Source organism: Enhydra lutris, unplaced genomic scaffold, assembly GCF_002288905.1.
Source record: "Enhydra lutris kenyoni isolate GAN:26980312 unplaced genomic scaffold, ASM228890v2 scaffoldscaffold32, whole genome shotgun sequence".
NCBI classification, from domain to species: domain Eukaryota; kingdom Metazoa; phylum Chordata; class Mammalia; order Carnivora; family Mustelidae; genus Enhydra; species Enhydra lutris.
In genome coordinates, this window is record NW_019154116.1 from 13796323 (window position 1) to 13823345 (window position 27023).

General features: G+C 45.5%; 1 protein-coding gene across 1 annotated transcript in view; it reads right to left on the reverse strand.

The window, feature by feature from the left end:
• LOC111153425 (myosin X) overlaps positions 1-27023 on the reverse strand; it is a 224047-nt gene that overhangs the window by 128680 nt on the left and 68344 nt on the right. The window contains exon 3 of the mRNA XM_022512435.1: positions 6859-7017. Coding sequence (XP_022368143.1) covers positions 6859-7017 — 159 coding nt within the window. The remainder of the gene's footprint in view (positions 1-6858; positions 7018-27023) is intronic.

A 27023-nucleotide genomic window follows, 5' to 3' on the forward strand; every position in this document is an offset into this window, starting at 1 on the left:
TCTGGCCCTCCCCGCGGCTCTCTCCGTGATGTGGTCTGGAACGGCTCCTCCACGGCTGGGACAGGAGGCTCCCCCATGCAATTGACCCGAAGCGCGACAAACCCTATAATGGACACTCCGTGCTTCTCTTCCACTGGGCGGAAATCCAAACTGCAACACCGCCGAGCCCACTTGGCGGACACAGAGCTTACGTTCCGGACAAGGCAAACCTCGTCGGCTCTTGTCAACACTCTGTTTAGATGCTGGGGACATAACAATTTGAAGTGATCCAGGCTCCAGAGACTACAGTAAGGCAGGCATCCAAAACCGACTCATCTTCCCTGCTCTCCTCTCCTGGAGGAGCCGCCAGGACTGCCAGGACCACGTTCTCACGGCCAGTAGCTTCACAAGGCTGGGAGTCATGAAAACCAACCCTTCCTCCCCCACGCTTCCCCCCTCTTCCCTCACTCCCCACCCCCTGCACCTTGGGCTAAAGCCTCCATCTCTTCGCTCTGGCATTTTCACAACATTTCTCTCCGCCCATCCTCCCTCCTCAGTCTACACCACACCACTTCCCTATCAACTCGTCTTTAAGTTTTTACCTCGGGTAAGCTCTCTCTTCAAAAACCTCTCACGAAGACGGGGTGCTTTGTACACCCCCCAGCCCAAACGCTGCTGATTGACTATAAGCGAATCGAGGTTTCTCAACCTTGGTACTACTGACATCTCCGTCCACATAATGCTTTGTTGGGGGCTGTGCTGGGCACCGTGGGAGGTCACCACCACCCTTGGTCTCTACCCATTAGATACCATTAGCATCCTCTGCCTTAGCCGGGTGACCAGAAATGCCTCCCGAGAGCACCATATGTCCCCTGCGGACAGGATCATCTGGTTGACACCCTTAGAGCAGTGGTGTCCTGACCCCAGCCTTCCTGTCCTATTCAACTGGCTCAATATTCCCTAACACACACAGCAGATTCCGCGAGCAGAGCAACTGCCCCAATTCAGTGAGTCCTTCACACTGAATTCACTCTTGTCTCTCCATGTCCTTAGCCTTCTGTTCTAACCAACCCTTATCTCTCCTCTCAAGTGTCATTATTGCCCCTCCTGTCCCCCCCACCGGGCTTTTCATGGCCAGTTTGGGCTTTCTAGCCCACCTACAGGTTAACTCTCCCTATCTGTTCCCTTTTGTCCCACAAACACACGCTCTGCTCCTCCTCTCCCTGAGTCTTTAGGAACTTAACAGGTGTACGTACTTGTCCTCACCTGTTCTCATGGGTGGTGGGAGAAGAGAGAGGAATAGGGGACTCTCAACAGACCCTCTCCCAAGGAGAGGCCATCAGGGAACAGCCTCTGTGGCAGGAAGCCCATAGAAAAGAGGCTCAGGGTGGAGCGTGGAATGAGGTCCCAGGCTGGGAGCTGTAGTGTCGGGAAGTCGCCAGAGGATGGGAAAGACGAGGCAGAGCCCCGTCTGGGAAGTTCTGGAAAGTTCTGGAACTTTCCAGAACCCAGAGTTCCAGGAAAGGAATCCAGCATTAGGGCAGAAGACAGGGAGGGACTTCGGCAAGGCAACTATGTACAGAGTAGAGCTGCTCTAACCAGCGGTCCCATCCCAAAAGGACCAGTGGCAAGGCTAGGATCATGCAGACCGCCACACTGACAGAGAAGTCCACTCAGCTTCTGCCCTGAAGACCCAGTTCTGGGCAGGAACTTGATAAATAAACACCGGGTAGTACAGACAATTAAGATACGGGAAAGGTACAAAGGTTCTAGAAGCTTTCAGTTGCCACTTGACTTTAAAACAGTCCTGTCAGATATGGGGGTTATGACATCTGACCTTTCAGAAAAATAAAAAACTGACACACAGATTAAATTATTAACACAGAGCCCAAGCGGCGGCGAGTGCAGAAAAGCATGTTCAACTCGGATTTGCCTACCCTGAGCATTTTCTCTCTTTATAGCTGTCTACCCCATTTTAATGGGGCATGGTAATGGCTGGGAGAAATATCTTACTGGGGTCTGATAAAGTTCTCAGGCAGTAAGGGTGGTCCCCAAGAAGGAAAAAAAGCTAATGGTCCTTTTTAGCACAAGGCAGCAACCCTTTCTACCTGGAGATGGGTCTTCTCATCAGCAAGCTGTGTAACCTGCTAACTCGGACCAGAAAGCCAACAAGGGAAATTATGCAAGATCCAGAGTGTGGGAGAAGACCCACAGGGACTCCTCCTCCATAACATGCCTCAAAGGAGGCCACCTATGGCAGAAGAATGTGCCCTTGGACGTCCGGGCCGAATGCACTTTGAGGATGTGATTAAGGCTGGAAATGCTGAGACAGGGAGATTATCAAGGTGAGCCCTATCTGATCGCAGGGATCCCTAAAAGCTAAGAGAAGTCTTGGCTCCAGACAGAAATGAGAAGGAGGGAAGGAGAGATTTGAAACATGAGAGAGACTCGGTCTACTGCTGCTGGTTTTGAACGTGGAAGGAAGGGAACCCGTGGAAGCTAGGAACAGCCCTCAGCTGACAGCCAGCAAGAAAACGGGGACCTCAGTCCTGTAACTGCACCTATGACTAGCGGGAACAGGAAACAGATCATCCCCTAGAGCCTCCAGAAAGGAGCACTGCCCTTCCCAACCTCGGATTCAAGGCTGGCAAGACCCTGGTCAGACTGTGACCTACAGAACCACAGGACACAACCTGATATTTTCAGTTGCTACAGTTACGGCAATGGTCTATGCCAGCCAGAGAAACCGAATACAGCATCTCTAGTACAAGTCATTTCCTTCTTTTTTAAAGCTCTAGATGTGCATCGCTCAAAGCGAGGATACAAGGCAGAACACCGTGGTGTTTCTGACAGGTGCTGGTTTTGTGTCAATGGGTCACAGCCTGAGGAGTCCTAGAAGCCACCGCCAACAGCTTCAGCGAGGATAAGAAAATTGAGGGCCTGCTTTATGATAATACAGTTATCCACGTCTCAAAAGGCAGGCATAGAAGGGCATTATTAACTGAATTGCCCTGCAAATTGGAGGTACAAAAGTCTCGTGTTTTTAGATCTTCATTCTAGGGAAAAAAAAAAAAACAAAAAACCAAGACCCTATTCACAGGCTTTATTTGGCAAATTAGCTATCAGGTTTAACATCATCATGAAAAGAGGGAGAGAAAAATTTTTTAAAGGTTCTGCTTTTTAAACCATCTGGATAGTTTTTTCCTGTTTTGTCGAAGATTATTTGACCATAGAGTTGCAGGTCCATATCTGGACTCTCTACTCTGTTCCACTGCTCTATGTGTCTGTTTTTATGCCAGTACCATGCTCTCTTGGTGATCACAGCTTTGTAGTAAAGCTTGAAATCAGGTAACGTGATGCCCCCAGTTTTATTTTTGTTTTTCAACATTTCCTTAGCGATTTGGGGTCTCTTCTGATACCATACAAATTTTTGGATTATTTGCTCCAGCTCTTTGAAAAATACCGGTGGAATTTTGATCGGAATGGCATTAAAAATATAGATTGCTCTAGGCAGTATAGACATTTTAACAACGTTTATTCTTCTGATCCAAGAGCATGGAATGGTCTTCCATCTTTTTGTGTCTTCTTCAATTTCTTTCATGAGTGTTCTGTAGTTCCTCGAGTACAGATCCTTTACCTCTTCGGTTAGGTTTATTCCCAGGTATCTTATGGTTCTTGGTGCTATAGTAAATGGAATCGATTCTCTAATTTCCCTTTCTGTATTTTCATTGTTAGTGTATAAGAAAGCCACTGATTTCTGTACATTGACTTTGTATCCTGTCACGTTACTGAATTGCTGTATGAGTTCTAGTAGTTTGGGGGTGGAGTCTTTTGGGTTTTCCATATAAAGAATCATGTCATCTGCAAAGAGAGAGAGTTTGACTTCTTCATTGCCAATTTGGATACCTTTTATTTCTCTTTGTTGTCTGATTGCTGTTGCTAGGACTTCTAATACTATGTTGAACAAGAGTGGTGAGAGTGGGCATCCTTGTCGTGTTCCTGATCTCAACGGGAAGGCTGTAAGCTTTTTCCCATTGAGGATGATATTTGCTGTGGGTTTTTCATAGATAGATTTTATGAAGTTCAGGAATGTTCCCTCTATCCCTATACTTTGAAGCGTTTTAATCAGGAACGGATTCTGGATTTTGTCAAATGCTTTTTCTGCATCAATTGAGAGGACCATGTGGTTCTTCTCTCTTCTCTTATTAATTTTTTCTATCACATTGATTGATTTGTGAATGTTGAACCATCCTTGTAGCCCAAGAATGAATCCCACCTGGTCATGGTGGATAATCTTTTTAATGTGCTGTTGGATCCTGTTGGCTAGGATCTTGTTGAGAATCTTAGCATCCATATTCATCAGTGATATTGGTCTGAATTTCTCCTTTTTGGTAGGGTCTTTGCCTGATTTGGGGATCAGGGTAATGCTGGCTTCGTAGAAAGAGTCTGGAAGTTTTCCTTCTGCTTCAATTTTTTGAAACAGCTTCAGGAGAATAGGTGTTATTTCTTCTTTGAAAGTTTGGTAGAATTCCCCAGGGAATCCATCAGGTCCTGGGCTCTTGTTTTTTGGGAGGTTTTTGATCACTGCTTCAATCTCGTTACTAGATATCGGTCTATTCAGGTTGTCAATTTCTTCCTGGTTCAATTTTGGGAGTTTATAGTTTTCCAGGAATGCATCCGTTTGATCTAGGTTTCTTAGCTTATTGGCATATAACTGTTGATAATAACTTCTGATGATTGTTTCTACTTCCTTGGTGTTAGTTGTGACCTCTCCCTTTTCATTCATAATTTTATTAATTTGGGCTTTCTCTCTTTTCTTTTGGATTAGTGTGGCCAATGGTTTAACGATCCTCCCTTCTGAAGGATTGACTTTCCCCTGATTATTAAATGTAGAATAAGAACTTGCCCCTAAAGATAGAAGAGGGTGAGTTCTGAAATACGCACATATGAGACACACATACCCACGAAGAAATCGTAAATCTAGCTTCACATTTCATCATCTACTGGGATGTTATTTCTAATACGTATGGTGTGTGTTTTACAAACATTTCTCACACAACTACCAGGTGCCTGGGAATGTCCTTGGCTCAAGGAAGACAAGGTCAGGGGTGCCTGGGTGGCTGTCAGTTGGGCGTCTTCCTTTAGCTCAGGTCACGATCTTAGGGTCCTGGGATCAAGCCCTGCATTGGGCTCTCTGCTCAGTGGAGAGTCTGTTTCTCCCTTTCTTTCTCCCTCTGCTTCTCCCCCTGGCTTGTTTCCCTCCCTCCACTTTATTTATTAAGTAAATAAAATCTTAAAAAAATAAATAAATAAATTGAAAAAGCAAAGACAAAGTCCGTCCTTGACAAACCAAGCAAGGAAATTGCTAGGTAAACACAGTTCGGCGGCAGCGTCAAATCACACTCAGCACCCAGGTACGGCAACCTGGGTGCAGGTAGTGGCTCCTCCCGGGGAAGACGGGAGGCCACCGTCACCCTGGAGATTTCTGACCTTGGAACTGAGCAGAGTTCTCCCAGCATGTGCACAACACAGAAGAGAAAGCCATGTCTTCGTAAACACGTGTGAATGTTACCTTTCCTGAAGAACCTATGGAAAATACTGTAATCTAGAGACTTAGTGTGAGTGGGCTAAGCCGGTCAGAGAGCTAGAATCTCACTGCATTTCTCTCCATAGGGTTGCTTAAGAACATGTGGCAAACATTAGATCAATCTGGCAAAAATGACACTTTTGCAACATAAGAAGCAGAGGAAAATTAGGCATTAAACCCGCAAGTAACTCATTCCTCCTCATTTCCCAGCTCTCCTCTCCAGTCTAAGGGTAAATAAATCAGAGAAATAAGAATACTAAGCAGGCCTTGAGTTTCTGTTAGCACCTAATAGCTTGCTGTAAAGGCTGACGTCATTCATCAAAATCAGCAAGGTATAGGCAAAATTAAGTGTAATTGTTGAAGAAGAAAAATTACTGAAAAGAACAAGAGGTTTTTAAAATATTAAAATAGTTTTTTTAACTTTCATTTTAATTTTGGGTATTTTTCTTAATTATGTTAGTCAACATGCAGTATTTCATTAGTTCCCAATGTAGTAAAAAAAAAAAAAAAAACCTATAAATTTGAACTTGACAAGAAAAAAACATTTGTAAGCACTTGGGCCCGTTACTATAAGGACTTAGGAACAGATGGATGAAAAAGAAAATCTCTAGGCCAATCTTGACAGATAAACTAATATATGTACTTTAATATCAAAAAGTAATTACGTATTATAGAAATGATTTTTTTTTGAAATGATATCTAAATATTACTCTTGTAATACAGATATAGTCCTATTTCACAAAAGTTGAGAGAAAAATGTGCATGCCTGCTTTTTCTGGCCATGTATCCCTTCGAAATAGCAATCCTATAAATAAAAAAGATGGGTTCCATGAATCCAAATATTCCCCTGGAGGGGCTTCAGAGCCAGAAAAAAATGTGAACATCCATAAAAGGAGAAAAATCAAGAAAAGGAGACAAAAGCTGGACCTCAAGGTACTATTACTTGCAAATCCACATTCCCCCTCCCACCCCTCCCCCACCCTGAACTGAGGAAGACAACCTTTCTGGTGACTTCTTTGTAGAACAGAACACTTAACAAAAACAGAATGCACTCACCAGAAGAGGTAAAATCGCCCTTCAATGAAAGTATTCCCCTCTAATAAAATCAAGGCAATAACCATGCGAACATGATTTATTGGGCCACGTTTCTAATTTGGCAAAACTCCGGAAAACACAGGTTTACTTCGGTGAACTGGACAGGCTCTCAAAAGGCAGGAAATACCCTTTGAAAACAAAAATTAACATTCACTCAGACTTGAGGGATTTTTATAGAGAATTCAAGTGGAACTTACATATATTTGATTTCTCTTATATCGTTGGTATAAGTTATGCATGATGGATCCCCCGTGGAGCTCCGTCAAAGTGGCCATGTCATCCACGCCCTCCTCATTCATGGGGTGCATAGCGGTCACCTTCTGCTGCGTAATTGTGCTCTGCTTGTACGTGAACACCTGATGGGCAGAATGAATTCAGTTGTTTAGCAATCAGCAGTGGACAGTATCCCCAGACATTTCCCACTTTAAAGTACAATCTCAGCACAATTTCAGCAACAAAATATCCTGAACTGGCCAATAAGGAGTGTTACTGCAGAGAACGTCTTCATTTTCTCTGTGCCACTTACCTACTTTCAAAGGAAGCGATTATTTGACGACTGCCATTAAATACTCCTCAAAGACATGAGTTCAAGCATTAGCCATCCCTTGGGAATCGCAGAAATCATAAATTTGCGGTTCACTTCCCCACGTATTTCTCCAATTGCTATAAATCGGTAACAGTTTAGAAACTGGCTAACCAAACTTTAAGAAAGTAGTTTGGCTTCGTTGTGTCATGTCTCACACGGGATCATACAATATATTTCAAAGCTTCGTCACAACAGCTCGTCCATTCACCACAGAGTCCTAGTTGTTCACATATGCCTCTGTTCAAAGGCTGGAACACACTGTCACAGGAATATGTTAAAAATATCCTTAAATCCCTTCTTGGATTTAAAATAACATCAGTTTGCTTGCTTGGCACCTGTCTTCGTTAACATTCCAAAGACCACTGATGAGGACCACATACGTGTGTTAGCATGAACATGACGAACTCAGATGCGGCTAAGACTGATCACTCAATCTGCATGTATTTCTAAAATCTACTCAGTGCTTTTTTGTCACTACTGATTTGGTAGAGGATCCACCATACTAAGTCAGCTCCACCTGTTAAGCAAATTTTGGCCAGCTTTGCATGCAAATTCATGTACATATTAAAATCATTTGATGACAGAGTTTACTCCATAATTATTCATTTTACACTTTTCCAACGTTCATCTCTAAAGAACACAAAGATATAGAGAGGACCTGAAGAACATGGAAAATGCTCAATCTTCACATGCACACGTCCTTCTCTTGTGCGCACACACACGACGACTTTCTGGAACAGTATCTGCAGAACTTCCTGATTGGGGAATTCTGTTTTTAAATATCGACCACTTGCCTACATGGCAACAAACAGTATGTTATTGCAAAAGAGAATGACACACTAAGGGAAGCCAAAGTACCAATCCAATGGTTTTGAGAAGTTATGAAAAACGGCATGTTTTATTTTTCTAGAGAAAAAATAAAACTTCAGCAGTGGCATTTCTGCCACATGAACCACAAGAGTCGGCCAAAACCAGTCTCAGGAAGCTGCTCAACCCGAGGGCAGAGAGCCGACTGTCTCTTCTCAAGGCCGGCCATGCTCCCCAGCTGCGCCCTGGGCGCGGACATCCATCAGGAGATGCGCCAGTCCCGGCGAGGCAGCCAACCCCGCCACGTAAGGACCCAAAGGGTAGGACAGGCCTGGGAGTGCAGGGTGGGGGGTACCACAGCCAAGAACAAGTATTGAGGGAAAACAATGCGCTGGAACATTCAAGAGTGTGGATGCACTTTTAAGACACTGACCTTCCATTCTAACTCAAACACCGGGGAAGAAAATTAAAGAAACAGATTTAGGCCAAGAGTGGAAATTGTCTTGGGGCAATCTGGGAAACCCCAGAAGTGAGCAGCTGACACTCTCTGTTCTTTCCCAGCTTGCTACATGCCAGTGATGCCAACCCAGGCAGTTTTTTCTTTTTTTATGTTTTATACATTCACTTGAGAGAGAGAGAGCATGAGCAGGGGAGAAAGGCAGAGAAGGAGGGAGAAGCAGACGTCCCGCTGAGCAGGGAGCCCGATGCAGGGCCCGATCCCAGGACCATGACACCACATCCTGAGCCAAGGGCAGATGCCTAACTGACTGAGCCACCCAGGCGCCACAAGCAGGTTTTCTGGAAACACTAACCCCTGGGCTGGTACTTGGGTCTTCTATCTGCAGTGACTGTAGGGGTTGGGGGGGTGGCAGAAGCAGAAGTTTGGCCCCGCAAACTCCCAGCCAGCCAAGGAGTGCAGAGAAGAGTCCTGCGTCCCCTCCCTGCTCCTAGCACACACTGGGAGACTCTTCTCACACTGCTTGCTCAAAACTCCAGCCAACACAGTGGGCGCAATGGTTGCCCAGGTTCCCAGGAAAAGGTTCTTGTAGGAAAGACAATAAGGCACCCCGACTGTCTCCTGCTCAGGCCCCCCCAAGACTCACCATCAGCAAGTCCTTCCCAACATGGAAACAACTCTTCCTACTGAATGTCCCTGAGTACATGGAGAATTCCAGAATTTGAGGATAGAAATAATTTAGAATACTAAAATTGTCCTCTGTATTTACATTGATTCTGACTTTTGGAAATAATCACGCACGGCCTACAACACCGAGAGACTAAAAAATTATACACACACACACACAAATATTTATGTCATATGTAAACACTGGTCTTTTTCAATGTGCTGGGAATATAAGACAACGTGTGGACTGAAGTCCAGAGCTGGGCACACAGCACCGAAGGGGATGGCTATACACGGCAGAGTTCCCCACCTTCGTACACTTGACTTCAGGTTTTCAGGAGCGCACTGTGTGTCAGACGTGGCCACGTGCCCATTTTGGGAGTGGGCAAATCCAGAGAACAGGAACCAATCCTTCCCATGGCCTCAAAGAGACAGAATCATGATCGAAGGAAATAGTTACATAAGCAAGAGACCATGAGCAGAAAAGACAGAAACATTATGCCAAGACAGAGGACAGGAGCTGCTCAAAAGACAATCATCTCCAGAAAAGTAGAATAGTAGAGAAAATGTGTTGGTGAAGGCAAGGCAAGGATAACCGTCCCTTCAGAGATGGGTTAATATGTGTAAAAATTCTAGAATGGTGCATGGTGTACTGCAGGTGCTAAGTACATATCTGATAAACTAAGGAAATCCATTCATTCACGCCAATATTTACTGACATGGTCTAAGCATTGGAAATATAGCTTACATTCCAACAAGGGGAAGAAAATACAATCAAATACACAAATAAATATCTAGCACGGATGGTGATGAATGTTCATGAAGACATGAATGAGAGTAAAGGGATTAAGTACCAAGTGGGGTTACTTTATACCAGATATGAGGACAGCCTCACTGATAGGGTCATATCGAAGCAGAAACCCTACGGAAGCAAGAGATGGAACCAGCCCCCTGCATTCAGTGTGTTAATGTGTAGTGGTTGAATAAGCACCTGATTTAATTTAGAAAGATTTCAAAGGATTACAGAGACCCACAACCTTATTCAAGAATTAAGGAGAGTCCCTCAAAGCATCAAAAGTCATTGGTATGTGCAACAATTAACAGGATATTAGTTACACAAAATTAATCCCACATGGCAGGAAAACTCTAGGTTTAAAGAATGGAATTCTTTTTACAGGAATTTTTGGGGGAACAGCTGCCAAAATACAGTAACAAAATATATTCCATAAAACCCAACTCAGGAAAAAAAAAAAAATGGAGTTACTTTAACGGAGCATATACTAGGAGAAAGGTGGTAAGGTTAAGGAGTGGAGGAAAATATGGAAGATTAATACACAGGAAACCAATTTAGAGAAAACGCAGCCTCAGAACAAACAGCTCCTGTTACAGAAATACAAGCCACTGATCACAAGACGGACTGGATTAAGCATGGGCGCGGAACAAAGGAAGCCAATCAACAGTATTGGAAAAATGACTTGGAAGACTTGTCTAATGCTGGGTTCACTTCTACATGAGCTCAAAAGGTGTGGAGTCAATTAATTAAATAAAAAATAGCTGAACCACTGTCAATCCACTTTTATGTTTAACCTTAGGAAAGGACAGCACCTATATCACAAGGAAACTCCCACCACATGTAGGCTAGAGTTTCTATAACAAACAGTTTTAGACATACACAAGATTTCTCTTATTACAAGTCATTAGAAGCCCCAGTCCTAACTTTTCCAATTGGAGAGAAAGGAAAAAGAAAGTGACCCTATCATGTCCTCCCCTGATGGACAGATGGGACAGAGGGTGTTCTCAATCTGGGCAACCTCCTCTCACTGTATCCTAGAATTTCTGCTAGAATGTTCTCAGGTCAGTGCCCCTGCTCTGCTCCCTGGACCTGGGGCAATGTCTGTAAACATTTCTGGTCATTGGAACCAGGGGAAAGAGGAAGGTGCTATTGGCATCAGGTCGGGAAGGGCCAGAAATGCTGGTACACATCATAGAATTATTCAGTCCAAATGTCAAGAGTGCCATGTTGAGACAGCATGGTCTAGAAAGACCAATGAGTCAGAGGTCTAGGTAGACACCAGAAAAAAAAAAAAATGATGTGAATGAGCCAATGCCTATAAACAAAACCTTTCACAAAATATTAAAAAAAATTTAGAAACAAAGAAAAACATTATAAGAGAGGTTAACCAAAGGTCAGCATGATGATATTCTGCAATTTAGTTTTTGTTCTTCCTTATTTGACATGAGTTAAGAGGATGATGGTGGTGAGGATGAGGATGGTGTCTTGGCATTGGGGTTGGCTTTTATCTGTGTTACTATTTTCTACTTGTACTGTATTATGGTCAGATACTATGGTCCAGTTCTTTCTACTTTGTTCCTACCCTGCCCAGGGCAGCTGTCCCGAGTCTGGGCCACAAGCATCGCTTCTCCTTGAGATCTCAGCCCCAAGGTGACCCTCTCCGGGAGATGTCAGTGCGGAGAAGGATACCATACCAGTTTCTTCCTTATTCTGCTGTGTGTACCATCTTCTTAGATCCTAGGACAGCCTATAACTGTTTATCTAATCCATTATCTTTCTTGCTTAAAAACCATCTCTGGGTCCCCCACTCTGGGACCCCAGGTCAGTCCCCTTCATCTCATTTGACCACAACCTACAGTTAGAAATGTTTTATCCTGGGACGCCTGGGTGGCTCAGTGGGTTAAGCCTCTGCCTTCAGCTCAGGTCATGATCTCAGGGTTCTGGGATGAAGCCCCGCATCGGGCTCTCTGCTCAGCAGGGAGCCTGCTTCCCTCTCTCTCTCTGCCTGCCTCTCTGCCTATTTGTGATCTCTGTCTCTCAAATAAATAAATAAAATCTTAAAAAAAAAAGAGAGAGAGAGAGAAATGTTTTATCCTGTCAACTACCATACACACAGTTTCATAAAAATACTTGTCTGATGTCTGGTGCATCTTGGTATTTTCTACTCTGTTTCTTTTAAACGCTGTCTGTGACTCTCTGAACCAACTTCACACCCAATATGGGTTGTGAACCATGGTTCGAAAAGTCTACGAGGGCAAGATGCATGCCTACCTTGCTCCCCAGAGCCAGTCTTGGCCCGCCATACAGACTCAAGAAGCATGGAATAAACGGTCCTGGGTTTCAAACTGGGTGCAATGTATAAGGAGAGGTAGATTAGGAGTAATGACCAAAACATGGCCTTGGGGGACTGGAGGCAGATCTGGCAGGATTCATTTCTCCTAGATCTACGCCTCTAAGAGCTTAGGGGAAATGGGCAAGGTACTTACACCTGCTCTGGCCTGTGATTTTTTTTTTCTCCCACTAGCAAAATAAGAATGTTAATAACAATAACTCAGACTCATCATGAAAACTAAACAAAATGATGCAGGTAAAAGTCAGAGTGACACAAATGAAGACTGAATACAAGGTATCTATTCCTATGAAGGGGGAATCGTGCAAGGAAGAATGCAGAACATCCAAAAGGAAATGCACCAATCATCTTTGCATAGACAGATAAGCCCAGAATTCTTAGACATGAGCCCAGAGACCAGATGGATGAAGTAGGGAGTGAGCAAAAGGAAGGGGTGCAGAGTTAGTTCTATGGTTTTTAGGACCATCTGAGCCTGTACGTTATTTGATGAAAAACTGATGTACACTTTCTATTTTGACCCCTTTGCACAAATCCGGCTGGCCCTGTTTGGATTTTCTCTGGATTCAACTTCATTTCTGAGGATGCCTCTCTCAATTTAATTTCCATCTTTATTCGTTTATTGGCCCATGAATTCATGATGGCTACTATGATCCATTACAGAGGCGAAGGCTTCCGCCTCCTCCCCTGTGGCTGCGATGAGCAGTCACGGAAACCAAATATCGGCTTCTGGGATGTTGTGAAAGTAGCTCTACCATACTCATTTTTAAAGTGAATCGAATCAATTCGGTGTATCCAGATATGTTCACTGATAGTGATTTTGATTGGACTGTTGTTTTTTCTTTTTTTTTTTTAAGGTTAGAAATGTTTTGAACTTTGAGAAAATGGGAAAGATAGAAAAGTATAAAGAAGGTCCAAAATATCTACAAGCTCGTGATCCATTATTGGAGTTCTGATATATTTTCTTTCAGATTTTCTGCATGCATTTTTAAACTTTTTTGTAATTAAACTTTTTGTTTTGAGGTCATTACAGCTCCGCATGTGTTTGTGAGCAGTCATACAGAATGATTCCAGATACCCTTTATCTGCTTTTTCTCAGTGACAACATCCCACAAAACCAGGCACAATAGCACAACGAGGCTCTGGACACAGAGTTGAGATACAGAACCTTTCCATCAGCCCGGGACTCAGCATGTGGCCTGTTTAAAGCCAATCCCAATACTGTCTCAGCCCTACTCCCTTCCTAACTTCTGGCAACCATCAATCTGTCCTCCGTTCTCTCTAATTTTGTCATTTCAAGAATATGATATAAATGGGATCATACCCCATGTAACCTTCTGGGAGTCACTTTTTCCAGCTTTTGCCTTAAATACATAGCATGGCTATGAACACGTGTATGTACGTTTTTGTGCAAACCTAAGTTTTCATTTAGATAGAATGAATGCCCAGGAGTACAGTTGCCGGTGTGTATCTGTCACATGGTTACTGGTGTGTGTTTCTGTGTGCACACATTTTAAAAATAAAACATAGGATTATACTACACGCATAGTATAAATTGATTGTAATTTAGTATATTTGAAAAAAAATATTTGCCTCAAGTGATCTTTTTCTTGACACTCAATTCTTCAAGGTGGAAAGACTGGCTTATGGGGCGTGAACGTCCTGTGATGTACGCAAGAGAGCTTTGCAAGATGCCCCCTACCACAGCTGGAGCCACGAGTGTGACTTTTGTCAGATTTTCCCGAAAACTTCTTTTATGAATAAAAAAGTCACGTAGTCTAACATTTAAAAGATGAGATGCACATCATTCTTCTATAAAAATCACAATTCCTGAATGTTGCTTATAAATTCCAATTTAAGATCTTCGTTTCCTCTCCATTTCCTTAACTAGCACAAACCAGCATGCTCTTTACTGTGTGTGAGTGTGTTAGGCTTTCCTTCCGACTGCACCAGCCGGCTCTGAGAGGTAACTTTTTTCTCTGATGTCCACCAGCAGAGGCCAGGGCTGGTGTATCACCCAGGCCTCACTCACGGGCGGGCAGCAGCTTGGTTGCTCTTGGCATTGCTCACTGTGTGGCATGGTTCTGCGTCTCCACGGGCAGATGCACTGTCCACAGATTAGCTTCCTGGTGTTTTAGATTCTCAGACTCTTAATCCTATCAGTTGGCCTGTAAACTCCACAGTATCATCAGACAGATTTGTGCTCCGTGGTTAAGGTCTACTGCTCAGGGGCAGACCTGCCGGGACCTCCTATCCTCACTGGGCTGTGTGCGTCATCGCCCATACTCTCGGTGGGGTGTTGCTGGTGCACTGGAAGGCAGAAGGAAACCCTCCATTTGAAGGACAACAGTGTTGGTAGCGATGATTCCTAGAAGGGACTGAACATTGCTTTCCCACGGGGTTTCTAGGAGGTTGGACTCATTGAATTGGGTTTCGTACTGAGATTTCTTCTGCTTCTCTAGAAAAACAATTGCAGTGTCATGCTTGACATGAACTGTTTATGAGTAGGAAGAGAAATGTCTGCCCCCACCGTAGCTGCTTCTGCGGGCCCCAGTTCCTTCAGGTCAGAGGCCAAGTGTCACTGCAGGGCACCCTGCCTCAGACACTTCCCACTTAGCAGGTGCCCTGCATGGCCTTGCCTTTGTATCTGCTCTTCCCTTCCACGTGGCTAGTGCCCACCATACTCAGGGAATTGCCTCTGTTCTAGCCACCCAGGTGGAGATTACCCATTTATGTTTCTGATCTCTTGGGGATCCCTAAGCTCTTGGAAGGACGAGCCATTTAAATCACTGTTGTATGCCCGGGATCCAGCTCACAGTCTGACACCAATGGCAAATGAGGGAACTGGAGAGGGTAAATAAATGAATTCAAAAGGCTATCTCTGAACTGGGATCCCTTTAGGTCTGACTCTAACACGTGTGCTTTTCCACAATCCCAAGGAATTCAGTGCTAGCTGTGCTGTGTGCCATTGTGCAGGTTTCCTAACCTCTCTGATCCACTGTGACTTCATCCTCAAAACAATGAGCAATACTGTTTCATCCCCTGCCTGGGAATCAAATGAGGGAATATCATCAGTGTGTGTGGTACACACCGTCAGCCATCACTAATGCCCTGTCTCTCTCTCCAGCCCTTTGCCTTATTTTGGTTTTGTACCCAGAGGCCCTGAAAACCTGATGGCAATTTAAATGGCTTAATCCCACAAACCAGTTTGTCTTTGAAATAGAAAATATCAATCTTTTATCTGTATTCGGTGTCTGTTATCTAGCAAACTCAGCAGGTAGGCTTAAGTAGCAGAACATTGATATAAAGATGATTTTAACCCCCTGGGCCATGTAACTGAGATGTTAAATCTGACAGGTGGGAGCTGAAAGTGAGGCACTGTTGTCATTTCCCCCACACCCTGGGAGACTAGGTGTGTATGATTTGGCTTTTGATGAGATGTCAGTGGACCCATCTAGTGGACTCGACATTTCTGTGGCCCATCGACTTTCTGCAGAGTCTCCTGAGGCTGCAGCTAAACGACAGGCCGAGGCAGATTTTCAGTTAAGTAGGTCACTTCCTCCTAGGCTTGTCCTAAGGGCATACATGGTCACTGAGAGCTGGGAGTCAGGGGGGCTGGCCACAACATGACATAGTGCACCCCTTCCCCCCAAGAGTCACCAGCTATTAGCAGCAGTAAGGGCTTCTCCGATCCACCTGTATTAAGCATGGTAAGTTTCAGCTGAGAGAGACCACAAAGCGAGGCATGGATGGGATAAATGCCCACGGGCCCCAATTCCTCACCCCATGCGTGTGACACAACTGGTTCACCAGCTTTCACTTCTGAGGTTCCTTATTCCTGGTCCCCATGTCCCGGCCCTTGTTCTAATTCTAAGTGTTCCTTTCTGATCCCTTCCTTCTGAGTCAGAAGCCTAGACCCTGACAGCATGAACTTGAACTCTTGTATAGAATCGCCATTATTCTGTAATTCCAAACTATCTTGGTGTTTCAAAAGCGTCTTTATGCACACACCTCCACACTCAAAACCAAAAATATCTTACCCTGTGCCTATCCCCTTTCCCCTTTCTCAGTAATGACACCATCACCAGCTCCCCAAGCTTGAAACTCTAGTCTAAGATCCCTGCCCACTGCTGGCCACAACATCTTCTTTTAAGTCCTAGATTAGATGAGCAACATTGCCTAGAATCCATCTGCTCTCCACTTCCTCCCCCCAAACCTACATTTTTCATCCTAGACCCCCCACAACTTCTTCCTAATTAGTTCGTCTGCCCCCAGTGTCCCATGGCAGGAATCTAATCATTCTCAAATTGGAGTCCAAGGAACATTTTTTAATGTTGAGTTTTAATTTTAATGATTAAAAATTTTTTTCCCCACCAGTTTTAAAGTCAAATTTTCTTGGCACTAATAACTTCGACTTGAAAGACACTTTCAGAGATGAAATTCTGGTTGCTTGGGCTGGTGTTTCCCAAACTGGGATCAACTAGGATCTTTTAGGGGACACGGCTCAAGTCTAAACAGCATAGACGTTGATGGACTTGAACCCACTCTGCTTCCCAATGCAAACAACCCTACCCAACTCTGGTTACTCCACATCATAGCCCTCAGCTTCATCATCTATAAAATAAGGATGATAACACCCACGCCTCAGAACAGTGGTGAGATCACAGCAAGAGAATGCACCGAAAGGATTTAGCACAGCTCTTGGTACTGAGCAAGCGACTCAAATACTTCACTGTCGGCTGTGTTCCTGTTACCAGTGACATCATCTGACCAGATCATGCGCTGCCTCGAATTCTGTTTGTTCCTGGTCACTTCTAGGATGAAGAATAATCTTACTGTGGTTTCCCTGCAACGGCTTTCCTGAGGGGCCCCGGCTACTTCTCCCACCATGCTGACTCCAGCCACATTGGGCGGACCCAGTTTCCCGTCCCCTCTCCCACCTCGCTGGGTTCCACACTCAGTGAACAGTCCCGGGGTCCATCCTGCACTCCTCCATGTCACCCCTCTTCCAAGCCTCCCCCACCATGCCTAGCCTGGCTGGGGCTCCCTTCTTTCCCACAGCACCTTGGACAGAACCTCTCCTGTCCCTCTCCACACCAGGCTCTAATCTCGTCTGTCTCATCCCTGCGGAGGAACCAGGACTGGCAGAACATTCCGCTCCAGAGTGGAAGTGCTGATTTCCTGGGGCACCACGATGAGGCTCTGGGGCTGCATGTGGGTTGGTGGGAAGGAGGGCAGGACCGAATCACCATACCACTGCAGTCGGGGGTGTGCCGCTATCCTCATACTGGACTCATCTGCGAGGACTTCGGTTTCATCTCACGGAAACCTCCGAGTCCTCATGTCTGGCACCAGTAGCTGCTTACAAATCATTTGCTAATGGGATGAGCCCCAGCTGTCCTTCCATGCTGCTGAGATCACATCATCAGCACCCTGCGTCGGTCATCAACAACCCAACTCCCAAGGCTGAGCTGTAAATCAATGTTTTGCATTTACTGGCTGCTTTGGAACAGCCTTAAACTGAATGACAGTAATTCCTTGGCTGCTCTTAAGTGAAATGAAAAAGGCATATTTGAGCCAAGTATGTGTACATCTCAGAGTTGAAAACCGGAGTCAAAATAGTTTTATGGATCCTAGCTGTAAGCATGATATTTTTTGCAGGCCCCTCATTTCCAAGTATCAAGTAAGAAGAGACACAACCTCAAAGCATTTATTTAATTCAGTGAACAAATAGAATCGGAATGAGTCCAGATTGAAACCAAAAGTCAGTGTGGCTAAATATCCACAAAGGCACAAGAGACCTGCTTGACTCAAAGTTGTGGTACAAGAACTAGGAGATAACATACCACTCAGGTGAAAGAAAATGCCAGAGACAAAGCACAACAAATCAGAACATGGAATAATGAGCTCCTACCCTGCCCCCGGATGCCAACCCCACCCCCCTGCCAAGGAAATCTCTAGAAATGGCAGAAAACTCTACTGGAAATACTGGAAGGATGAAAAAGAGGCAGAAGGCCTGAAAGAGAACAGACTGGAAAAAAATAATAGATCACTAAGTAAAGATGGCAAAGATCTCATTTTTTAAAAGTATATTTAATGAGAAAATACCATGTACTGAGATATGCTTGCTAATACGGGGACCATGAGCAACCTAAGAACACTGCTTGTCTTTCCCCTGAAAAGTGCCAACAAGGAATTGTTTCTCAGCAAGTACCTACGAACTCACAGGAAATAAAATCCCTGCACATCTTCTACGGGAAATCTGGCCTGAATATCCAAAAGCCAGAGCACCTGAGGTTTAGAAACTTAACGGAATCTGGTTGAAATCTCAGACTTGAGACCCAAGGTCATGAGGATAAACATGGCCATGTTTTTGTCAATATCATCCTCCTTCCCTTAGCTTTCCCAAAAGGGGGGTTTGGAGAGCCTTCCTTTCTGATGATTGATATCCTTATAATAAGCTTGCATCCCTTCAAATTTCTACTTTAGAATGTTACACAGAGTCAAAACACAGTATAAAAAGGACAAGGGGGCCCCACAGTGTCTCTGTCACCACCAAGTGGTCACCATTCAACCAGACAGCAGTGCCTCCTCCAGGATGCGGACCCAACACTAAAGCCTCCCACCAACACCTACCTTCACTCACACTCACACTCACACCTGCAGGCCCTCGGGCGGCAGCCACCACCAGGGCTCTGCCTCCACCTCCCTTCCAGGGCAAAGATCACGGAGAAGGACAAAACCAGAAACTTCCCAACTGCCTGCATGTGACAGGAGCAGATAGAAATGGGTCAAGAGCACCATGATGGAAAGTAACTAAGGGACAACCTCCCGCCTGGTGGACATCCAAAAGCCCAAGAGAGCTGCATCGAAAGCAAAGCCATCGACTCCATCTCAAGATGTGCATTAGGAATGCCTTAATCCACACTATTTTCATTACTCTGAATGTTTTCCCATAATTTGTTAATGCTATCTTCATCTCTTGATAGCCAGCTAGATACCCTGCCATTAAGAGGATGGGAGTTAATCCCTCCACTGCCAGAGGGAACGTGAAACGATGCACCTGCTTCGGAAAACAGACTGACCGCTCCTCAAAGGGTAATTCCACGCCTAGGCATATACACAAGTGAAATGAAATCGCGTCCACGCAAACGGTCATGCATGAATGCTCACAGCAGCGTGATTTGTTAGTCCCAAAGTGGAAGCCACCCACACGTCCATCAGCAGAGGAACGGAAGAAGGTCACGGGGCACACCTCCAAGGTATACCACAGAGCAGCCTCCAGAACGAAAAGGAACACGGCACTGAGATGTGCAACAACACAGGTGAACCTTGAAAGCGAGTCATAGAGGTCAGATGATGCAGGGCACGTGTCCTAGGACTCCCCTTATAGCCCAGGTCCAGAAGAAGCAAAGTCAGAGCCAGAAAGCTGATCAGTGGTGGCCAGGCTCTGGGGCGGGGGAGGCTGGGGAGCGACTGCTCACAGGTCTGAGGTGTCCATTTGAGGTGATAAAAATGTTAAAACGGACCATGATGATGACCGCACAACTCTGTAAATATACTCAACACCCCAAACTGTGCACTTTAAATGGGTAAATTCTATGGGGTGTGAATTATATTTCAATAAAGCTGAATTTTTTTTAAAATTAACAAATACTTGAACCAGGCACAGCGGCCCAGGGAGTCACTGCACGAGAGCCTCTCCCTGGATGCACGCCGAGCCCCCCTCAAATAATGGGGTCCCCTCAGCCATCCTGCTGACCCCTAGTCTGCTGATTAAAAGGCAGGGCCCAGAGAGGCATGGTGGAGCCAAACCAGCATTTCTAGAACAAGGTCAGCCTGCCCATGACCAGTGGACCCATCCTGTAAAAACCAAAGCCCAGAGCTGACCACAGAGGTGAGGCTGAGCTCAAGGCAGTCTGGGGAGGAGAAGGCCAGGAGCAGGGGAGGGGGTGGAGGGAGAGCTAAGAGGGTCCGGCTGACGATGCCCACGTCCCCCTCAAACAGGACCAGCCTGGTCATGGTCCCCAGGTTCCCTGCAGTCTGGGTGTGGCCTCCCCTCTTCGCCTTGTTGCCCTGCTGCTATTCTCCAGGGACATGTCCACCATCTTGCCACCAGCCCAACCCTTCCTGGCTTTATGCCACTTGTGTAAAAAAGCTGCATCACTGACCCGGGGGCCTCAGCCGAGTGCCCCATCCGAGGTAAAGTGCACTTGTGGCATGCAGAGAGAACAGATCTTTACCACTCCCGGGCAGGTGTTCAGTGCCCAGACCCTCACCCCTAAATGCGTCTGGGTTCAGTCTCAGTGACAACAGGACAGAACCCACATGTTTCTGAACGTCATAATGCCCGGGGCTGGAAGACACCAGGCTACACAGAGCCCGGGCATCTCCCGTGCAGTCAAATCAGGCAAATACCGATACACAAAGCTACACCTGAGAAACTCAGGTGGAGAAACCCAGAAGTCTTGAGAAGTCACCAGCCATCATTTGCTTCACCTGTCCAACATGTGGTCCCTGTGACAAGTCACCACAATTAGGATCACCGTGTCTGGCATCCCACTGATCCCAGCTCAAATGCCGGCTCACATCCTGGCCGCAAAGGATCAAGACTGCACAGCCTTGGGAACAAGGCCTCTCCGCTCCGTGCCTCAGTTTCTACGTCCAGAAATCAGAAAACAAGAGGCTTGCCCCCTGCAGTTGCTATGAGCAACGTCACACCGAACGCTTGGCTAGCCCCCAACCTCAGCGCACGTGCTCAACGGCATCTGCCACTCCCGGTGTCAAGGTCAACAGGCTTCTGCAAAAGCGGCCAAGGGAGCTCCTTCCATGGAGAGTTCATGTTCTCGATTAAAAAGCGGACACAAGGGGCACGTGGGTGGCTCAGTGGGTTAAAGCCTCTGCCTTCGGCTCAGGTCACGATCCCGCATCCTGAGATAGAGTCCCGCATGGGGCTTTCTGCTCAGCAGGGAGCCTGCTTCCTCCTCTCTCTCTGCCTGCCTCTCTGCCTACTTGTGATCTCTGTCAAATAAATAAATTTAAAAAAAAAAAAAAAAAGCGGACACAAGAGGTCTCTACTTGAAATCAGTTTATTAACCATTATTTCAGAGGATTGGGATATCTCAAAACAACACATTCTATTTCCTGAACAATAACCGAAGAGTAGAATCGTTTTAGCAGAGTGAAGCTGTCACGAGCATTAGGTTTCATAACAATTCAGGCCGGCATTTCATACAAGGGCGAATTTGTGCAAGTGGCCGCTGTCCTGATGTTGCCTGGGCATGAAGCCAGGGCACCATCTACCACTTCCTCTTCTGAATGCACAGTCCCCTGACATCAAGTGACAGGTGGCAGAGAGTAATGGGTGTTCACAACACACGGGGAGGCCCATTGCTATGGGCCTCCTTTCTGATCTCCCCAACGGTCTTCTTACTTTCCACAAATCTGCCACCGGCAAAAGACTGCCACGCAAGAGATCTGATGTCTTTGCTTGCAAGATACCTGAGACTAGATTTTCTCTAATCTGCAGGAATATTTTCTTGAAGCCCGAGAAAGACCTTCCTGTAATTAGTAGACACACTACTAATAAATCCTTAATAGGTAAGGCCCTCCAAAGTCCTTAAATGGAGTTAGCTGAGAACTGAAGAAATACGTCCATATATTTATTAGTAATATTAAATAGCCCATAGATCTTGCTATAAAACTTTCTACTGCAAGGTCCTTCCCATCTGTCTAGGACAGCCGTAATGTTAATGAATCAAATAGTGTAGCACTTTGTTCAATTTCTCTCTCAAATACAGTCAGTATTGATTCAGGCAAGAACAAAGCGAAATCAGAACTTCCAGAAACTTATACACTCTGCAGAGAATTATAGAATTCTGAATTAACGCCCAAACTAAGAATCCCTGTTCAGGGGGCGCCTGGGTGGCTCAGTGGGATAGGCCGCTGCCTTTGGCTCGGGTCATGATCTCAGGGTCCTGGGATCGAGCCCCGCGTGGGGCTCTCTGCTCAGCAGGGAACCTGCTTCCTCCTCTCTCTCTGCCTGCCTCTCTGCCTGCTTGTGATCTCTCTGTCAAATAAATAAATAAAATCTTTAAAAAAAAAAAAAAAAAAAAAAGAATCCCTGTTCAGGATTCATACTTCTTTAAGAAAACACGCTATACCCAAACCAGTATCTGTGAGAGCAAATAGCACCGGCAGTGTGCTCAGTAGGTTTTTGCAAAAAAAAAAAAAAATCCTTCCCCCAAAACGTGAAGACAAACACTGATAAGCAAGTACCTTAGACTGAAAGTGACACCGTAACTTTCCCATGAGTACCTGGGTGGGTTGCAGCATGTCCCAAGAAAGCTAAGAAGTGTCATTTGCTTCATTCCCCCACAAGGTGTTATAGTGTGACAGTCCTTGTGACTTATAAACATAAACAGCATTGTTTACCTTGCTTTTTAAAAAAAATTTTAGGAATTAGAAAACAATTTTTTCAAGATTTTATTTATTTATTTGACAGAGAGATCACAAGTAGGCAGAGAGGCAGGCAGAGAGAGAGGGAGGAAGCAGGCTCCCTGCTGAGCAGAGAGCCCCATGCGGGGCTCGATCCCAGGACCCTGAGACCATGACCTGAGCTTTAACCCATGAACCACCCAGGTGCCCCCGAAACAATTTTTTTTTAAGGAAGATTTTTAAGTAATCTCTATATCCAACATGGGGCTCAAACTCACAACCCTGAGATCCGGAGTCACACGCTCCACTGACGAGGCCAGCCAGGCATCCCATTACCTTGCTTTTTGAACTGAGTTCTGCAATTTCCCTGAACACCTAGGCAGATCTGCAGAACCTCGGGCACAGCACCAGAAGAAGGGGCCTGGGTCAATGCATAAGACCCGGGACGAGTCCCAGGCCGAGGCTAGACCTGGTGGGGGTCCAGTGTGAAGAGCTACCAGCAGAATGGATGGATGAGGCACCTGAGCCCTTCCCTCCAGGGGCTGTGACTGGGGAGAGGTCTGGGTGGAGTCAGGAAACTGGGTTGTGGTGATCAGCTACAATGACCATGGTGTAGGGGAGAACTGGGAACCACCAGACGGCATCTGAGACCGCAGTGTCCGCTCAGAGGCACAGTCTGGGAGCCTGAGATTAACAGAAGGTAACTGGAGCAGAAGGCTCACAGGACGGTAAGATAATGGTTAGAACGAGCCTGGTGTGATACCAGCCACGTTTAACAGGTGCAATTTTTACTCCTGACACTTACATACCCACGTGTGACGGGGTGGGGAAAGAGAAATCAGGAAGCGGGTCCATAAGGCAGCCAGCACGAACGGATGTGGATCTGAGTTCGAGCGGCTCACAGCACACAGGGAAGGATCTTCAGGATATCGACAAACTGAACATCAAGGAAGAAGATGAGTTTCAGGATTTTTGTGCTTGGGAGACTGAAGAGTACATTTCAGGGAAACAGAAAAGTTATAAGAATTGAGGGACTTGGGTACCAAGTCAGTGCTTAGGTAGTTAAAACACCAAAGAGCACACACTCCACATCACCTGAAAGACCAGGGGTCAAAACCTTGGTTCTGCCACGCCCTATACTCCGCAAACCACATGGTTACAGTTGCAAGAGGCTCTTGGTATTTCAATTCCAAGTTTCCTGAACAAGGGAGGAAGAACAGGAGTGTGGGCGGCCAGGTAAAAAAAAGGTGAACACAATGGATGAACACAATGGAGCAAGGTCTGACAGTCTCTGGCTTTCCGAGGTTTATCTGTAGGTTTCCTACGGATAAACTGCAACGTGGCAATTAAAAAGAAAACCTAACGCGGAAGAGTTCAACCATAGCTGCCCCAGGAGACGCCTCGTTTCACGTTTCACCGGTGACACTCGGTTGTTTTGTGCTCCTCCAAGCCCTTGTGAAAGATGCCAGAATCCAGTACTTACTACTACCAGGAATTTACTTATCATTTACTATCTTCAGAGGAGATTTATAATTGCCAACACAGTACAACGACAACAAAATAGCATATAAGCCCTTACTTAAATTGGCCGCTACAAAGAAAGTTAAAACCAACGTATGGGGGGAAAAAGATTCAACAAAGGGAAGTGTAGTGTATCTTTACTTAAGGAAAAAAGAAAGAAGTGACTTAAAATTTGTAGGAGCTGCTTACATAACCCTGAAGACAGACCCCCCCCCCCCACAAAAGTATTATTCTGGAACAATGCACATTTTCAAATGAATTCAGTTTTAAGTCTTTTCACTGTGTATTAGAGGAATTGAGATATTACAGGTAATCATTTTGGAAGTTGAACTAAGCCTATTAAAATGGAGACAATATTTCTGTACAAAATGTCAGAACAAATGATTAACAATACAAACGATTCTGCTAATTAAGCAGGCTAGAACTCAATAGTCAGACGGATTTTTTCAGATTTTAGAAAAACAGCTTAAAATGTCTTTACTTTGTACTAACACCAAAATTTGCCTCGGCAAATACTTTTTATTTTTTTAGATTTTATTTATTTGAGAGAGCAAGAGGGAGAACGAGAATGAGAGAGGGCACACAAGTGGGGTGAGGGGCGGGGTGAGGGGCAGAGGGAGAAGCAGACTCTCCACTGAGCAGGGAGCCCGATGAGGGACTCGATCTTGGAACTCTGGGATCATGACCTGAGCCAAAGGCAGACACTTCACCCACTGAGCCACCCAGGCACCCTGCAAGTACCTTTTAAATTATGCCTGGGCAACCATGAAACAGCAGGGCTAGAGGTCAATCTTCATCTGAACAATTTTTATTTTTTCCACTTTCTCCAAGGTGGAAAGGATGGCTATGTTTCATGAGCTCCACAGACCATCGAAATACAGGAGCCCTTGTGATCTGAGACCCCAGTCATGAATTCAGACCCGCCCTCAACAAAGCCACGTTCTGTTTGCACTCTTCAGAGGAAGCTGACTTCTAGGCCAACTCTTCTTGCGAACTGTTTTTTGTTAATACGCTTTTTTTAAGTGTGTCTAATAAAGGCCACGATCTCTTTGTTCTGACCTCGTTATTCCACACTCGGGGCCTGGGGAGATTTGTTTTGTTTTGTTGTTTTGGTTTTTACACCAGTCTGCCACCTGTTAGCCCATGAGCAGGCACAGCCGTGATGTTTCCTGCCGAGATTGGCACAGTATCTGTAACCAGGGCACAAGGGCAGTCAATCACGGTAGCCACGAGGCTATCGTTTCCGGGGACCGTCGGCAGTAGGACTGGTGTACTCTGTAACAAACAGCAAGTCAGGTGGCGGGCATATCCTTGGTTTCCCAGCATAAAGCAAGCCCTCAGAAACGGCCTCATGTGGGAAATCCTTTACAAATACATGTACGCTGCAGAAAACACGTCCCCACACCTGTCGTAGTTTAAATGAGTGCAATGTCTTATGTGTCCCGATGGGGTTGGGGGCTTATGTCTGCTGGTCTGACTCTTGCCAAAAGCTTTTATTCAACACCTACTGACTCCATGCCTGGCATGGAGCAAGAGCCTGAGAAAATGAAGGCCATTGACGGAAGGAGCGGAGAGACCCCATCAAGGTAAGGGGCAGGCGGAGCAACTGGTCCTCAAAATACCTTTAAGAGATGCTGTACTATAAAGGTGCAGGGCTCTGGGCAGCGGGAGGTTAAGTTGGCCAGGGAAATCCCCTCCTTGCAGCACTCCCGACGCTTCAGGGATATGACCGGACACAAACAGGTCTGCTTCTCGGAACCTTCCTGATCTCGCCCTCCCTAGTGTCAAGGTGGTCACGGGCATCGGACAGGGCATTACAAAACACAGGTTTAGACGACCCAGAAGCACAGGTCAAGGGAAGATGGTCTGTCCAATTTTGCAGTTGGCCCTCTGGCTCGTCAAAGGCTTGTTGCCTTGAAAAATTCTGCTACGGATTCTGGTTCTGCTTGCCCCTCCTCCTCCCATCCCCTTGGGCTCCGAGCCCTGAGCCCTTGACCCCACATTCACGAGGCCCTTCCCTGCCACCCTAGCAGCCAGGAAACCCACGCCCAGCCAGCCTGGTTCCGCACGATCTCCCCATGTCCTAAAACCTCCCACATGCTCCAGCTTAGAAGCATGCTCCACGCCTCACCCCTGCTTTTTAAACTGCTATGGCAATGACCCCCTTCCAATACGCTCTTCACTTGTGCACGCACATCTACATACACACGTGCATAAATATCTATACACACATATGTATACATAATCATGGCAATTCTTCTCTGTATATAACCTGGAAGATACCTGTGTTGTATCTGGCAATCATCCCTCTGGGAAGGTGCTATTCTAATCCTAAATTTATAAGTGAGAAAACTAGGACCCAGAGAGTCCTTGTTAGTAGGTATGTATGAGTGATGCTTTCTGGGTTCAAAATATGTTGTTGCATTTGTTTGCATAAGGTCCTAAAACTTCCCTAGCTAACTTTTTAAATATGGTTTTAGCTTCTTAAATATTTTTAAGTCACCTTTGCCTGCCCATTGCTAAAAATCAAATTAAAATGGAAGAGTATTTTAAAACTACATCTATGCTAAGTACCTGTGCTTTAGTAGAACATATCAAATTTACAGTGATGGGTAAATTACAGATTTCCTTTTTAAAAATGGTAAAAACTGACATGAAAAACAGGACGTTAATGCTCAACCAGAAAGCTTATAGGTCTTCTGAATCTGTTAATAGTGTGAAAACTGGTTTGCACAAGTTAGGCTGGGA